The sequence below is a fragment of the Pangasianodon hypophthalmus genome, chromosome 19 (genome assembly GCF_027358585.1).
Source record: "Pangasianodon hypophthalmus isolate fPanHyp1 chromosome 19, fPanHyp1.pri, whole genome shotgun sequence".
Taxonomy (NCBI): Eukaryota; Metazoa; Chordata; class Actinopteri; order Siluriformes; family Pangasiidae; genus Pangasianodon; species Pangasianodon hypophthalmus.
In genome coordinates, this window is record NC_069728.1 from 15,963,789 (window position 1) to 15,980,751 (window position 16,963).

Sequence of the window (16,963 nt, forward strand, 5' to 3'; positions counted from 1 at the left end):
TTAAGAGACATCACCCAAAACTGTGCCTTGTTTATATAAGGAATAAAACACTTGGCCATTTGAGTTTTGAAACTTAAAGGAACAGCTCTACCAAGTGCTGACATAAATGTTAAAAAATGTCTACATACAGAATACTTCACCATATCATCGATTACACACATTTTAATCTGCTTATGGGCCATTCGCCATACAAGTCCCTGTGCAAGTCGTTGCTATAGAAATGACAATATATTAGAATGAGCGCATTAACCTTGCACCAGCACTACTGTCAGAGCTGAAAATAGAAAATGAAATGACATCCTTTTCAGAATGATATAATAATATAATAGCAGACATTTTATTTAGCTTATTTGCTCACACTACAGTTGCTGTGGTCACTTACACACATATACCCATACAGTATACAGGGCTAATAATTCAATTGCAACATTATTTCTTCATGTCTTTAACATTCATTTCAGAAGCCAAAAGGTGAAATTTTATTGAAAAAATAAGCACCGGGTGTGTAAAATCTACATTGAGTTTAGAAGTGAAATATGTCTTTTTTTTTTTTTTTTTTTATTGTTGCTTGTGTACAGGCAAAAGCCCAGGCAGGAAATGTAACATTTCCATTGAGGTTAAGTCTGACAGTAAAATGGGAAGAGCTGAAACAACATCAGGAGTGAGGCATTCACCATGATAGTTAGAGTTCGATCATAGTTAACAACTGTTTATTGACTGCCACTGAAATATTATTTAATATTATATTAATTGCCTTTTTTTCCCTATTTAATTCTTTTTCTTCAGATTTGTTTTTGTGGTCGATACGGATAGTATTTTCTTCCCGTGTCTGTTACGGTTCCTGTAAGGTTTAGAAGCGTTAGCATGTTAGCAAAGCATAGACACAGGCTGATTGTAAACCGTTATTTGTGCTCACTGTCATGATTACATACCAACATGCATACTCAGAATGAAGCAGAGCTGGCACTGACTTGTGTCCCAATAGAAATAATACTCAACATCTGCCAGCCAATTAGAACCGAGTATTCACCCTGGTATTAGTTGCAATTGCAGTGCAGCTCCCCACTGAGTGGATTTTGCTAGTCTCCTGAGCTACCTATTCCTCGATCACTTCTCAGCTCCGTGGTTTATGGTAGTAAAAGAATCAACATACTGTACACTCCTGCAGCTTGACATCTTGCCATAAGAGGGCAGGCTTTGACCAGAGATGAGTCATGGACCCCCGAGCTCCAGCATCATCATCCTCAGCTGCTTTTCTCTTTTCTCCCCTCAGGATGTGATGGACCGCCTCGTCGTTATTAACTCTGATGCCAAAATCCACTCCCTGTTCAACTACGAGCAGTCACACACGTTTGGCCTTAGGTACGATCGATAATTCTCCCTCAGCTTCTTCTCCATGTCTCTATCTCTCTCTCTCTCTCTCTATCTCTCTCCCTCTGAATGGAATGAGTGAGTACAAAAGAAAGGCAGCACCATTTAGTGCAACATTATCTGATTAGCCCTTTTCACTCCATTTATTCTCTTGCTCTTTAGATCGATAAGCGCCTGATTTGGCTCTCTGTGTTTCCTATGCTATGATTTTGTCAGATTTCATGTTAGGAAGCTCAGTGTTAGAAAGAATATAAAACTGACCAATGTTCATTTAAAGGAAAGTTGGAAAAACCTACTTCCTTGGAGGATCTGCTGCAGGTAATGCTCGTTCATCTTTGACTGCAGATGTAATTAGAGCTGGAGCAGAACTTATTTATATCAATAAAGGGTGTATTAATATTTTACTACGAGGGTGATATACCACGGTCTTCCACGTTTATTGCTTCATAAACCATGCCTATGGGTGTCTACAAACTCAAATAATTTAGAGGTACAGCATGTTGCCTGCACCTAGACATTTCGGAAAGTGATATACCTCTAATAAACCCAGCGGCTGGGCACAGTGTCCTGGACCAGCTCCATCTCAGTAGGTAGACTCCTCATGGCCCTTTTTCATGTACATTCTTTTTTCTAACTGCCTCCTACAGGGAGGCACATGGCACTTCTGCAGAGTGTTAATTTGACAGCAAGGGTGTTATGTTCTGAGATCGAAGTTCCTTTGCTGGGTGAGATGTTTAATGAATGGTGTGGGCGTGTGTGCGATGTGATGTGCTATTGTTTTCTTTTGTGCTTTTTGAAACGTTACTGCTTTACTTGCAATTTGGCCTGCTTCATTTGCCAATCCTTTCAAGTCCCGTCGTTCGTGTTAAATTCATCTAAGGATTGTGTGATTTCCAACTGCGTGCTTTTGCACTACTAATCATGGCACAGGATAGCACCCTCATGAGGTGTTATCTCCCCCATAAGGACTGTTATTACTCTTGCAAGGGGTGGTACATCTCTCCAGAAGGGGTGCTTAGCCTCCCTGAAGTAGTATTCTTGGAGTTCTCCCCAGATTGAGAATTCATCCACCCTACATGGAATGTTAAACCTCCCCAGCAAGAATGCTGAGAAGTATGGGTAGGTACTTTTAAGTTAGTCTCTCAAATAAATCCCAAGAGTTTTAGCCACATGAAAAGGGAGTTAGCCAGCACAGATTGAATGTTTAACCACCCCAGAAGGGATGTTTGGCCATCCCAGAAGAAGTGTTGTGCCAGCCTGGTGGGAGTGTTCAACCACCCCAGAAAAAGGGTTCAGCCTCCAAAGAAGAGTGCTTAGCCACCTGAAAAGGACTGTTAGCCATCCTAAACTTAGTATTGAGACTCAAAGAAGGAGTTTTTGCTGCCTGAGAAGAAGTGTTAGCCACCCTAGAAGGAGGGTTGGGCATACCTAAAGGGGAATTTAACCATCCTAGAACAAGTGTTCAGCCTCCCAGTAGGATTACTGAGTTCTGCATAAATGGAATGTTCATCGGGAAATAATATTTGAAAGAGGACTCAGTCATCCCAGATGTGTTGTGCTGGAGGGAGTGTTTGACCCAGAAATCCCTCCCTAGGAGGACTGTTTAGCACCCCATGGACTGTTAGCCACCCAAGAATTCTGCTCATCCTCAATGAAGGAGTGTTACACCAGGGGGGTAAGCTTCCCCAGATTGAATGTTAGGTACCCGAGGAGGGGGTTAGCCTTCCCTAGAAAGAGGGATTGGCTTTCCCTCAATAACTGTCAGGTAACCCAGATGGGAGTTTAAGCCTCCCCAGGAGGGTTAGCTTCCCCTGAATGATTGTTGAGTAACCCAGATGGGGGGTTAAGCCTTCCCAGAAGGAGAGTTTAGCTTCCCCTGAATGATTGTTGGGTAACCCAGACGGGGGTTAAGCCTCCCCAGAAAGAGGGATTTTACTTCATCTAAAGGAAAGTCTAACTTCCCCAGAATGAGGGTAAGCCCATTTGAGAAGGTGTGTTAGCATCACAGAACGAGTGTTCAGCCTTCTAGAAGGAGTGTTTGGTACCTGAAGGATTGTTTGCCTCTCAGAAGGTGTTTGGCTTCTTGAGAATAAGTGATGTTAGCCACCTAAGAAGGGGTATACAGCCACCCCAGAAGCAGTGCAAAGTATCTCAGATAATCTAGGTTTAACTAATTCAGAAGGAGGAGGTAGCTTTAAGTGCAACAGGTACCCCAGATGGAAGGATCTAGCTTCCCAAGAAGGAATGCTGAGGACCCTAAAGTGGGGCTAGGTAACCTAGAAGGAGGGTCTAGCTTCCCCAGAAGAATTAGAATGTGCCCTAGCTTCTCAAAAAGAGTTAGCCATCTTTTGTTAAGTCCTATTCTTTTGAAGGCAGAGTTGCAGGGTATTATTGCTTTGTCTTGTCAGATAATGATACAGCTGATATAATGCATGAATGCTCTGACATATCTTTGAAATAATCCAAATGATTGGAATATGAAACATGAATACAGTAACATACAGTAAGGAAGCTGTAGGCTGGTAAAGGGCTTGCAGGGTTGGATCCCACCTGTCACGTCTGACTCAGCGACTGAATGTGTCTTTACACTGGAGGTGTCAGGTCTAAATCCGCCTCTCAGATATTCATCATCTCACACCGATATACTTTCCCTCCCACACATCAACATACCATTCCTCTGAAAGGAGTGAATGTAAAAACAGGTTGTTGTCTGCTGAGTTTCTTATCTTCAGCTCCAGTGAGTCCCAGAGGAAGTTTAAGATGTTGAGGACAAGGGCTATCAAATAAACCAGTCAAATAAACTGTGGGATTATGCAGCTTATGTGACTGCTTTCAAAATACGCACACCTGCAAAGAGTGTTCAGTTTAGCGTTAAAAATACATTTAGGCAATGTTCAGTTGAATTAAGAGAAGGTTTATTCACCTTTGTTTCACACTATCAACTGAATTATACAGAATATACAACTAGAAAGTGACTTAGATACTGAGATTAGAACAGATAGATAGCTCAAAGCAAATGATAAAGACAAATTTAGTCAATACATGTTAAAGAAAGGCATCACAGGACTAGTTCAAGCTCAAGACAAATTCACTCTGACTCAATTCTAACACCCTGATTTACTAAGATCCCAAATAACACGCACTCATTTGCATGTACAAAGGGATAAATAGTGAATGCAAAATGTTCCGGATGATTTTCAAAGAATAGTGTCACGTACAGAGTAGGGTTAAAAAACATTATGTAAATAAGGTTTTCGAGTGTGCTAATTTTTGCTCTTAATAGCCAGGGTAAGTCTAAATTTCTAAGAGACTACCACAAAAGTCAAACTGAAACGAAACCTTGCCCCACACACACACACACACACGCACAATATATCCATTATAATGCTGAGTAAAGGCTGTAGAATAAGTTGAAAAAACTACAAAATACAATGCAAAATAAATTAGTGTATGTTCTGTTATGCTAGGCTCACAATTTGTTTAAATGCTGTTGACTTTGCCACAGTAATATTCAGTCATTTAAAAAAATACTTTTTGATAATTTTTTCTTCATGTGGCATTACCTGAGGGTAATAAAGCAATCTATTTGCATTGACTCCACTCTTTATTTTGTGCTTTCAGGTACAAATGCATATTCATACAGCATATTCATTGCACATATGCATAAAACAAACATGCACAAAAAAAAATGCTAATTTAGTTATATGAAAGAGTTCCTCTGTGAACTCTATTAGTAAATCAATTTGCACATTTTGTGAAAGTTTGGATATGTTTTATACATGCAGACCTTTAGTAAATTAGGACCTATGTTGTAAGTACAGAACTACTTTATGAAACATGTTTGCAATATGTTTGCTAGGCATGGCCTGAAAACTTTGTGCTGAGATAACAGTACAAGGAAATATAATAGTATCTAACAGTACTGCGTATCTGCTTACAACTTCACAGTTTAAAGAGGACTACATTAAATCCCACATAGCACTAGAGCATAAGCATTTATTTATTTATTTATTTATTTATTTATTTATTTAAGAGAAGCTGGTAGAACACCAAATTAAAAAGCTAAAGTTAAAATTAAAAAGCTTGGTAAGACCAAATTAAAAAAAACATATATTTTGTGCTATAGTTCAAGTGTCATGTTCTAGCTTGCAGAATCTTCCCAATGTCTGGTACAATGGCCGGGATGCTGATTTAGCCTTACTCTCTGTGAAGAGGTGGATTACTCTGGGGACTCCTCTCAAATCAAGTTTCAGTGCCATGGTTAGAATCCATTAGAGACAGAGTCTCATCACAACTACACCAGCTCGATCACCCCCGCACCCTCCTCCCACCTACACACACTTATTCAGAGCTGCTCTAATACTCTCCACTCATATAAAACATCCTCGAAGCCAAAAGTCCAGGCTTTTATCATTTCACTGATATACCACTGTACGTCTGTCTTTCAGTTTGATTCTTTACCGTTTTAACAGTGATATGACCTTAAAGACAAACACATGCATTTTTTCTTTTTTCTTTTGACTTAATAAAACCCTCCAACGTTCTCTTCCTCCTTTAGACTCCTGAGTGCAATGTGCTGTAACCTGGACTCCCTTCTGCTCCTGGAGTCTCAGTATAAACTCTCAGACGTTCTGCTTCAGAGTCAGAAGGACAACATCATCGAGTCCTCAACTGGCCAAGAGTATGTGCAACATTCTTACGCACTTACATCTTCTTCACTCTTTAGCATGGCCAGTCTTAAGGAAGGAATAAAATGGGGCATGCTGTTATAGGAAAATAATAAACAACAGGGTGGGATGATGCAGTCAGGCACAAAGTGGAGTTACTGGTACCACCCTTGATTATTTTCCTATAACCTCACATCGAAAGGTTTTATTCCTCACATCGAAGGGTTTTATTCCTCACATCGAAGGGTTTTATTCCTCACATCGAAAGGTTTTATTCCTCACATCGAAGGGTTTTATTCCTCACATCGAAGGGTTTTATTCCTCACATCGAAGGGTTTTATTCCTCACATCGAAGGGTTTTATTCCTTACATCGAAGGGTTTTATTTCTCTTGTACCACAGGACTTTGCCAACTCTTACAATTGTTTTATTTATTAATGAACAACACATCATTTTTCAGTTTATAGCTACATTTAATGCTTTGGAACGTCTGTGCAAAAAATTGATTACTGTTATTACTTGTTATTGTAGATTTTAACCATCATTTGCTCACCACTCTTCTTCTCTTTCTGGAATACATAACGTTCTGTAAGTGATAACCGGAACTAACTCGTTTCACAACATTAGACATAAGTATAAACAGATAAAAAGTATGATGAGTTCTTTAATCGTTGCCAAATTTTGTGGTAGAAAAGGAATCAATCTGACATGCTGTTATTGGGAAATAATCAATTTTGGGGTAGTAACAGTAACACCACCCTATTGTTAATTATTTTCCTATAACAGCATGTCTCCAAGTGTTTTATTCCTTACATAGTGCATATATTTTTGACCTTCTGTCTGATTTAGGAATAACGTAATTTTATACTGTTTGCATCCTGGATGTCATTTAGCAGTCCAGCTATTTAACTAAGTAATTCAGTTTAAAAAGGAAATTTACACAATGTTCCCTTTTTTCACTGATGCGGTCACTATGCAAAAAAACATTTGAAGAATGAATATTACTTTAGCTATGAGATCATTGTAGCTAACAAATAAGGGAAGCTATAGCGTAACGTAAATCCCATGCCTGATTTATCACACTTACTGGAAACCAGTATTAACTGGAAATTGGTTAGTGCGAGTTTCTAAGAAATAGGCCTCTAGACACTATATGATTCAATGCGTCCAATAAAAACAGACAAAAGTTCATCGCAGAGCTGAAAGCAGTCACAGCAGTTATCTTGAAGCTGGAATTACTTCTTTTCTCTGCATGTAGTTTGGTGTCACTCCACACCAGCATCTGACTAACCATTGTTAAGATAACGTTACGTTGACGTATACTTTTTTATAATGTCTTTTTACTGTGTCATAGTGAGTTTATCATTGATGGCCTGTCTGTGGAGAGAAACCACCTCCTGGTTCGGATGAATGTGATCGGTGGCCCCTCTGAAAGGAGACTTCCTCCCAGAGCACTGCAGAAGGTGCTCATTTTTCCTCATATGAGCTAAATCGGATATTAAACCATACAGCGTTTGACACCTTTTGAATCTTTGCGTTATTTCCTATGAATGGTTTCCTATTAATTTACTCTGTTTTATTCATGATAGTTCCTCTGCTTTTGCTTCTAGTACATTCACAGTGAATAGGAGCAAATAATCGTTATTAGCTATTGTGCATCTTCCTTTCAGGGGAGTGATCCATACCCATGGCCGATATTCTCGTCCTACCCTGTGCCCACATGTTACACCCTCGAAATGCCAAAGAGCTCCTGGACTAAACAAGGTGAGGAGCTGCTGGTAAAAAACTAGTTTCTTCATTGGTTTTAAAGCAGCATGATTTAATTTCCACCTATTTTAATTTTTCTGTATAGTCACTTGGATTTTTTTTAGTCTACTATTCATTTGTTTAGTCTAGTATTTGTTTTGTTTGTTGTATTTTGTACCCCTGTTCAAAAGCTATAGCTGCAGATGAAGAGCCTCAGAATGGGAGGAAATATGATTTCAGTGACTCTGATCATGGCATGGTTGTCGGTTTGGGTATTCAGTATAACTGCTGATCTCCTGGGATTTTTCACACACAACAATCTAAACATCCAATGAGTGGAAGTTCTACGGTCAGAGGAGAATAGCCAGCTGACAGAAAGTCTACGGTAACTCAGATAAGCACTCTTTACAACCGAGCTGAGCAGAAATGCATCTCAGAATGCAAAGGTGGATAAATGAAAGGTGGATCGGCTACAACAGCAGAAGACCACATGGGGTTCTACTCCTGTCAGTCATGATCAGGAATCTGAAGCTAATATTCTATGAACATTAATTTTCCTCATAGTTTCCCGCTCACTTTTTTTTTTTATGCATGCCTTCCCATTTATGATATAATGTAACTTGTTTTATCTCCTCCAAACAAGCATAATTTCTGTTGTGAATTTTTTTATTACACTTCCAACTATTGCCCGCTATTTATTAATAGTATCGTCTATTGTCTTATATTTATGCTGTTTAATCACTGAGTCATCAGTTAAATTTACCTCCAGACTGTGAATTGATTGTTTGACTCAGTTGCGGTGAGGTCAGTAAAGAAGTATATAGAAGTCATTTGTTTAATCCCTGATAACGAAGGATTCTAGGAAACGCACGTGGAACAGGCTCGTACGTAACATGCATCCTTCATTAAGTTGTTTGTTATTCACCAAGATTAATCGTTATCGGGAAATGCACCTGTGGTCAGTTTCTTCTTTTCATGTCTAAAATTTCTGGCTCAGAAATTAGCTCCACACTCAGTCAGAACAATGCTGCTCAGCTCCACCACACTGTTAGCAGCATGCATAGTTCAGCAGACGACGTGGGGTCACTTAGGAAGGACGAGGCTCATCAGTGTATTTATTGTGATTACAATTCACCTCACAAGCAGCCGGGGACTTAATTCTCAGTCCTGAGATTCAAATAGGCCTCCGGCCTAATCACAAGCTCAGCCTCGTAATTGCTGAGTTGCCTCTTTTAATTCTGTAGTGGGCTTTGTTTAATTAGTATTAAATCCTGATAAAGGAATAACACCAGCTGTGTGTTTCGATATTGATGTATGGAGTCACATTCATATATTATTGTAAATTTTTCTCCTTGAAAAGGGAAACATTAAGCAGGCACATCTCTATCTTAAAATCATTTCTGAATGTAGATCATTGAAGCATCTCTGAGGTAGATATCAGTAATTTATACAGAGGTAGTAGTAAAATATCTCCTAAAAAATTGCCATATTGAGCTTCACCTCTTATCTGCTGTCATGTCAGTTCATCTGTATTTCAAAGTTAAAGCTGTCTCAACAAACCACCACCAAAGACTGGTGAAGCAAGTAAGCTCCTGAGCGTAATGACCCCGATTTATTCAGGTTTGTCTGGCAAAACATTTGTAAGGCAAAGACCATGGCATTTCTTGTCTTATCGAAGGTCATGCTCAGTTGATTGAGTGTAGCCTCCTTCGTAAGCCAGGACAGGTTTTAAAACTCATAAAGTAATAAGAAATTCATGAATATGTGAAAAGGGCTAGTTTGTGTATCTCTACAGACTCTGAGGTCAGCGCTTTCCTGACTTCCTCTAAAGATGGCGAGAGAGATGAAAACTGGATGGACAACTGCAGGAGACACTTATGCAAAGCCATTATCTCCAAATCCAGCGTTCTAACAGGAAGTGGTAAGCACTGACATTTACGCACTGAGGATACGTACTTAAGCAGCATGGCGCAGTTGTACGGTGTCAGTCATACTTGTTGGTGACATTAACAGACAAAAATCACACACTGTGAAAGAAATTCTTTGGTCATGAGTTGAGATCTGTGGTCTTAGAAAATTACACACTTAGGTCTGTGTGTATAATGTGACGTGCTCGATTTAGTGGCTCTGTGAACAAAGACAGCCGCCAACAAAGTTTCAGAAATTTCCCATTTTCCCCCATTTTCTCGCCACTTCCCATCTGCCAGCCGGGGAGTGTGAAGGCTAACACGTGCTTCTTCTGAGACACATGAAGCCAGCCAACCACATCTTTTCGATCTCAGCTTCACATGGCAGTGTAATACACTTGGAGGAAAGCATTATCCTCCCTATTCCTCATACGTGAGCTCACAGACACCTACAATTGGCTAGTGTCTCTGTGATTGACAGGAGAGACAGAGAGAGTATAACATCCCTACCTTGACTCTCAGCCACGGATGTGTCAGCCAAGTCAGAAATTTCTGATTAAAATCTCAGAGTGTAAGAGGTTGGCAGGACGGGATAAGATTACACTGTAGTGGCAATTGTGAAATGTAAGCAAAATATGCTAATGGACAGAAAAAAAAAGTCCTTATTACGTCAAACTAAATTTGAAGAATGTTTCAGTTTATGCAACCCAGTTTTCTACACAAGCCCATCACGCTGATCGATGATGTAAGCAGAATTTTCTTTATTGTTCGAAGATCTTCATCGTATAATCTGACATGGACAGCACCCAGTCTTATTTCACAGTCTGTTATAGAATACGGCCAAGATTTTAGTAGGATCGTCTTATACAGTAATGACAAGTAAACAGACAGACAGCGCAACACCACAAATCCTCCACTGCGCCTGTTGCTCAAGGTGTTCTCCAGGGATGTGACCTCGGTCCTGTCCTCTTTATAAATTACATGCTGCCCTTTGTCACATGATTCATCACCACAGCCTGAGATTTCACAGTTACACTGATGATGTTCAGATCTGTATTAGTTCTAGTTCCCAAATTGTGAAATTGCTAAATTGTCTTGACTACATTTGGGTTTAAGAGGGAAACTGGTGTTTTTTTTTTTTTTTTTTTTTATTTTGGCCAAATTGTTCCTTTAATAAAGACACCTTCTATGAAGCCCATATTCATTACTGTGCTTATAATTCTTTTTACATTGGTGATGATTCCTTGTAAGTACAGCACATGGTGTTATAATGAATAGGGACACTTGTGTTAAACAAACAAAATGAAAGAAATTTGAAAATTTATAAGCAGCGTTATAATGATTTTTGAATATGGCTGTTTCCACAGTGTTAGCCGATCTTCTGGAGAGGGCAGTGCTGCACCTCTCCTCCTCCCCACCTCACTGCTTCTTCCCACCTGCAGAATACAAAGGTCAGTATTCAAATGAAATCACCAGTCACTTACAGGCTCCGTTTTCTTTAGTGCTTTGCCATAAATTTTCTTAGGAGTGTATAAATCCACTGAAGAGTTCATTTCATAAGTACGTCCTTTGTGCTTTATGTAGCTTTATGAAAGCTATAAAAACAGACCTATATAGTGTATCTATTTTAACATTCGCTATTTTTCCTTCTAAAAAAAAACACTTTTTGTGCTGATATGAAAAAAGTGGCTCACATGATATACACACTATAACCATAACAACATCCACCAGTTCTAACTAGTATCAGCTAATGTCAGTTAAATAACTAACTAGCTTGTTCCCTATATTGGATTTAAAATGATAAAAATGATTAAATAAAGATGAGAAGGTTGGAGGTTGAGAAGGTTGCCATCGCTGTAGCTTTGGAAGCATAAAAGCAAGAGAAATTGAGCTGCTTGTGTGACTTGACTGTATGCAGCCACTGTTATAGTGGGACATCATCATCATCATCATCATCATCATCATCATCATCAGTGTTATCCATGCTTGTTTTTTTGTTTTTTTTTTCAAGCCCTGATTGGTTGGGAGGTAAAAACTCTCTTGAATCTCATGACTGTTTTTCACCTTTGATGCTATAAAAAAAAAGACAAAAAATTGCACATTACAAGCACAATAGATTTTTTTAATATGCTTTTTTTAAAAAGAATTAAAGATTGAAAATTTTTATAAACTTTCACCTAAATAATCATCTGATCAGAGCTTTTAAATGACTAATTTATAGGAAAGTGTTAGGAAGACTTCCTTTTTCCATTAAGCAGCTGTTGGGTAACACGTTCTACAAAGGTCATATTTACAGTAAAATATGAACACATTTATATGATGCTATAACACGTTCATAAGGCATTGTAGAATTTTTTTAATAATCATTTTTAAACTTTTTGACTAGAGACCTGTCCTGATTTTTTTTTTTTAATTATTTAACAAGTGAATTATATTATATCAGTGAGATTATTAGGTACGACTAAATACAATGCACTATGCAGAGAAACTGGGGCTGAATTTCAATGTGTTATAATCACAGCTTTTTCTGTTAAGAATTCACAAAAGACATTATAAACATTGCAATAATGCCTTTTCATACATAATTATACCATTGTATGCAATGCCTTATAACACTATGAGTGCATTCACAGGATATTATATATACCATCTTTATAGAACGTGTTACCAGCTATTGTTTTGATATTTATAATTAATATCAATTATTATTGATTTTTGATTATTTAGTTATTATTTAGAATTATTATTTAGTTTTGATTAACATTCACACTACAGACTGTCTGTAATACGTTCTTTCTGTCACTCACTCACTCACTCACTCACTCACTCACTCACGCTGTCTTTCTTTCATTCATGCATTTTTAACTCTGCTGGTAATTTGTATTTGCTTCATTTCTTATCACTAACACACACTAACCAGCCATAACTGTGAGCATTCACTTAGCGGCGCTTGAAGTCATGCTGTCCTGTTATCTGGTCCACTGGCTGTTTAAGACTGACAGCACGGAGACAGACATATTCATCTGCGTTATGTCATCATTACACTCCTGCTATTGTTCTAATATTAATGAGGACAGAGGAGTGGCTTTATAATCACATCAGAGGGCTCATTTCCCTCTCACCAAGGGCATTTAACCAATTAAGCGCACGCTTAGCCGTGATGAATGCACGTCGCCCAGCTGACTGTACAATTCTGTGCTGCACAAAGCGTTGAGGATCATCCTGTCAGCTGAGCATTGTTACTGTCTCTGCTATTGTGAGCAGCATGCATGGCTGGAGTTGATAGCACCATAAATGTGCAGTAATTTGTCTTTACTTTGTCTTTTATAGTTGTGGATCACGACATAAAGGCTCGCAATCTGACACCCGTGGAACAGCTGGGCATCGGCGTGGCTCTCAGGTTGGTGTTTCAGCCCCAGGAGGAAAATCTGCTGTTTCTCCCTGAGAGCTTCCACAATGAGCAATGAGATAATCACAAATTCATTACAGCAGGCTTCTGCTATAATCTACTGCCATTCCTTGGAGATCCGGCAGCGTAATTAAACTTACAGCGAAATAATTTAGTAATTTTCTTTAAAAAAAAAAAAAAAAGTGCCTAGACCCCTATCTGCAGAGTGCACAGCTGAGTAAAGGTGACTACTCATTACCCTCTATTTATACCACAGCACTGTTCATTCTCAATTCTGGTCAGAAGGTGTTGATTAATTTTCTAGAACAGCAGCTCTGACTATAGTTCTTCTATCTCCAAGGCAAATCACAAATTTATATTCATGTGCTAATTTTAATACGTTATCATTTCTATGTAACTACTTATATCGTGGATGTTTCACCTGTTCTTTTTTTTAGCATTTTTTTTTTTCTAAAAAACTTTCTGCAGGAACATGAAAATGTGTGGGTTTTTTTTATATTTTTGTATTTTTTTGTTTATATCTGTTATAAAGAACAGCATGATCACAGACAATCCACAACATGAAATGTAACTATAAATGTATAAAAACTACAATATGTTGCTCTGAATAAAAAACTGTAATCGCTGCAATCACTGCTGTGGAATAAGAGGAATTAAACATCAACTTCAGGGTGGGAACAGTAACTCTGTTTCATCCCGTTGTTGATTATTTTTCTATAACAGCATTCACGGCAGTGATTCATTATAGCTGAATATGTAAAAGAAATAAAATTTCATCCAGAATGTCACTGCAGAAACATGACTTACTCTATGACACCTTTGTACTCTGAGTGCTATGACAAGTCTTTTAAACATATTTTCGTGTCATTGCGTAGCTGCTAACTTTTATGTGTGTGTCTCTGTAGGTATGGCTTACTGCTGAAGTTAGTGAGAGAGGATTCAGAGCAGGATCTCTGTCTTCTCATCAAACACTGTCAGGAGTTTCTGTCTCAGCAGCGCATCACAATCCAGTCTGATCTCTGTATCCTTTCTGCTCAGGCTTTAGTGTGGCTTTCTCTTATATCTGGTATATGACCTTCCCAAACCGCAGTGTGTGCTGAATATTATTTAAAAAAAAAACAACAACAGACTATACTAGTGTAAAAACTTGCTTGAAATGATAATCCCTGCTTTAAAGAGTTTACGTTTAATATTTCCTCATATTATGATATTATTTCCCTGGCAGTGTGTGTGTAACTGAAAATCTGGTACACTGGAAGAAAGGAGATTTCAGTTTGAAGCCGCCTGAATAACAAAATGGCAGATTTGAGAAAAACTCTTGATAAATGGGGCATGTTTATCTTTTTTTAAGATTTTTTTCCCCAGTCTAACAGTAATTCATAAAAGTCTCTAGCACTAAAGTCAACTTCAAATAGTCCAAGGAAGTCACTAGAATCAAGAACAATCCCAAATGGCTGCTGCTGGAGTTTAACTGCACAGTGGAGTGTTCATGTGTATGAAATATTGAATGGTGAGCTTTTTAAAGCATATCATCATATTTGTGTGGGTGTTGCAGTGATTGTGGGGTTAGCAAGTGATGCAAAATCATTTTCTAGCAGAAATACCATAAAAGATGAGCTGTGAATATCCTCTGTGAGCCGTTTTGGACATCCACATCCAACAGCAGATACTCTTTCTATAGTGCGTGCATCTGTTTGCTTTTAGATGTGCACTAACTACAGAGCCACGCCCATTCTACACTTCAGTCAGCTATGTATGTACGAGAGCTGCCTAAATGACAGTTAAATATCTTACAAGACACTTTTTCCAAGTAATAGACTTTTTCTGATCAGGGCTCGTACAGAGAAATGGGCTTGCCTCAACAGAAACATACGTCAGAGTGAGCATGAGGTAATAAGGACATTTTTTTTCTGTCCTTAGCATGTTTTGGTTACGTTTTCTCATTGCTGCTTCTATATTTGTAGCTGTCTTGTAAGCTTTGCATCATCCTATGCCGTCTTCCTATTGGTGGCTTTTAGACGAGAGTCGCAAAATCTAATATTTTTGGATTTTGCCAGAACTTTGTTATTGTCTTTGGTCACAATGGCACTAAATTAGCTGCATGTGGGCACAACACATTATTCGTTCTAAGACTGCCAATCTTAGCTCACGAACAAAAAATTCTTTCATGAACCCAGTGACAAAATATTAATTCTGCTTATACATCCAATATTTTCTATCATTAGCATTAAGGATTTCATTATTAGCATTAGGCACATACAGCAGTACAAGTCCATTCGTAATTTTTTAAAAATGAATTTTCTTGCCTTTTCTTGTCCATGTACACTTGGTGGACACACCACCGCCCACGGTAAAACTTGTTTCTCTATCGTTTCATATTAAAAGTTTAACAGCGTTGATAACTTGTGTTGACGTAGTGAAGCCATCTCTTGTTCTGCAGTAAACTTTCATTCTTCCCCAGCAAGTGATTCATTTTGATCCTCTTGAAAACGTATGGTGAAATATGTTATTTTCTATATGTAGCCTATGGGTTTAAAATAACAGTGCAGTTCACGTTGGATAAGCACTAGCTGCGCTGAGCTCAGCTGTCACTATGGTTACCAGATGAGAGATGCTTTTTGTCTGCTATCTGAAATGCTATGCTGAGTGGGTGATTTCTGACCTTCCATATAGAAACTGAAGAGAAGCCGGCAGCGCTGAGAGTTTTGTCGCTTACGGTGTGAAAATATGCAAGTGTAAGCAATATGGCAACCTTTTGTTTGTTCACCTCTTGTCTTTGAAAAGGCACACTCGGAATCATATGTGCCATGCTGTCCACCTTATATACAGTCTATAGTTTAGAAGTTAGGGCTGTAGAACTCGAGTCCAGCCTCAAGACATTTTCGGTTTTGACGTTTTCGGACTTGTCTCGATCTTGGGCATTGGTCTCACTAAATATGACCTTGATCTCGATAGAGAGTTTGTAAAAATAGTGTTCGTGTTCTCTTTTCTTTTCGCATGCACAAAGTTTGACAAGAAGTAATTCCTTCTTCTAGAAAACAGCCTGATCGCTGATGCAATGCACAAGCAAAGCCAGCTAATTTGGGCTGGAAAAAGGATTTGATGGTTTTTGTTCTTGATTTTATTTTTTTTTCCGATCTTGACGTCTTCCTCGACCTTGGTTAGTCCTGGTGTTGGACTTGTCTTTGACTTGACAACGGTGGTCTTGAGCTACAGCTCTAGCACACAGTGTGTGTGATGGTGTACTGCTGAAACTTGGACCAGCAATTTATTCATTTAGAGAACCATCTATAATAATTATACACCTTGTTTCAAGATCCACCCTATTGGAATGACCACCATCTTGAATTTACAGATTTACAGAAATGCAGATGTGGATTTGGTACCCTAATGAACAAACCGCGGGTGACAGTGGTGGGAAAACCACAGGTGACATCTCCCTGAGGAAACAGACTCAAAAGGGAACATGCCCTCTTCTGGGTGACACCAGATAGTGGGATTATGAATCATTACAGTATTCAGGTGTAGAAGAGTAAAGACAAGGAATTTCATTATGAGCAGATTGTGAAGTGTTGTAGGATGAGCACAGGACAGTCTTTATGAGTACAGCAGCAGCTCTTAGGTACAAATCTACTGTGTCCAGGTGAGATTAAACACTGAAGCAATGGTGGGACTTGAGCATAAACTTTTTTTGGGAAGTCTTTAGGGTATCCATGTGGGAACATCGAAAGTCATAGAAAGTGAGACACAAGTGCAGGAGTATAGTGTCAGGATAGGCAGGTTCGGGTGAGAGGAGCGTTAAAAATGTATTGGGATTGGGATCAAAAGAGATCAAATCATAACTTTTACATTTTCACAGTCCAT

General features: G+C 38.7%; 1 protein-coding gene across 2 annotated transcripts in view; it reads left to right on the forward strand.

Moving 5' to 3' along the window:
- Nucleotides 1-16,963, forward strand: part of tbc1d32 (TBC1 domain family, member 32) — a 50,576-nt gene that overhangs the window by 21,349 nt on the left and 12,264 nt on the right. For both annotated transcript variants that reach the window (XM_034313747.2, XM_034313746.2), the window contains exons 23-30: nt 1,274-1,362; nt 5,930-6,052; nt 7,392-7,500; nt 7,708-7,801; nt 9,579-9,704; nt 11,058-11,141; nt 13,021-13,090; nt 14,005-14,120. In XM_034313747.2, coding sequence (XP_034169638.2) covers nt 1,274-1,362; nt 5,930-6,052; nt 7,392-7,500; nt 7,708-7,801; nt 9,579-9,704; nt 11,058-11,141; nt 13,021-13,090; nt 14,005-14,120 — 811 coding nt within the window. The remainder of the gene's footprint in view (nt 1-1,273; nt 1,363-5,929; nt 6,053-7,391; nt 7,501-7,707; nt 7,802-9,578; nt 9,705-11,057; nt 11,142-13,020; nt 13,091-14,004; nt 14,121-16,963) is intronic.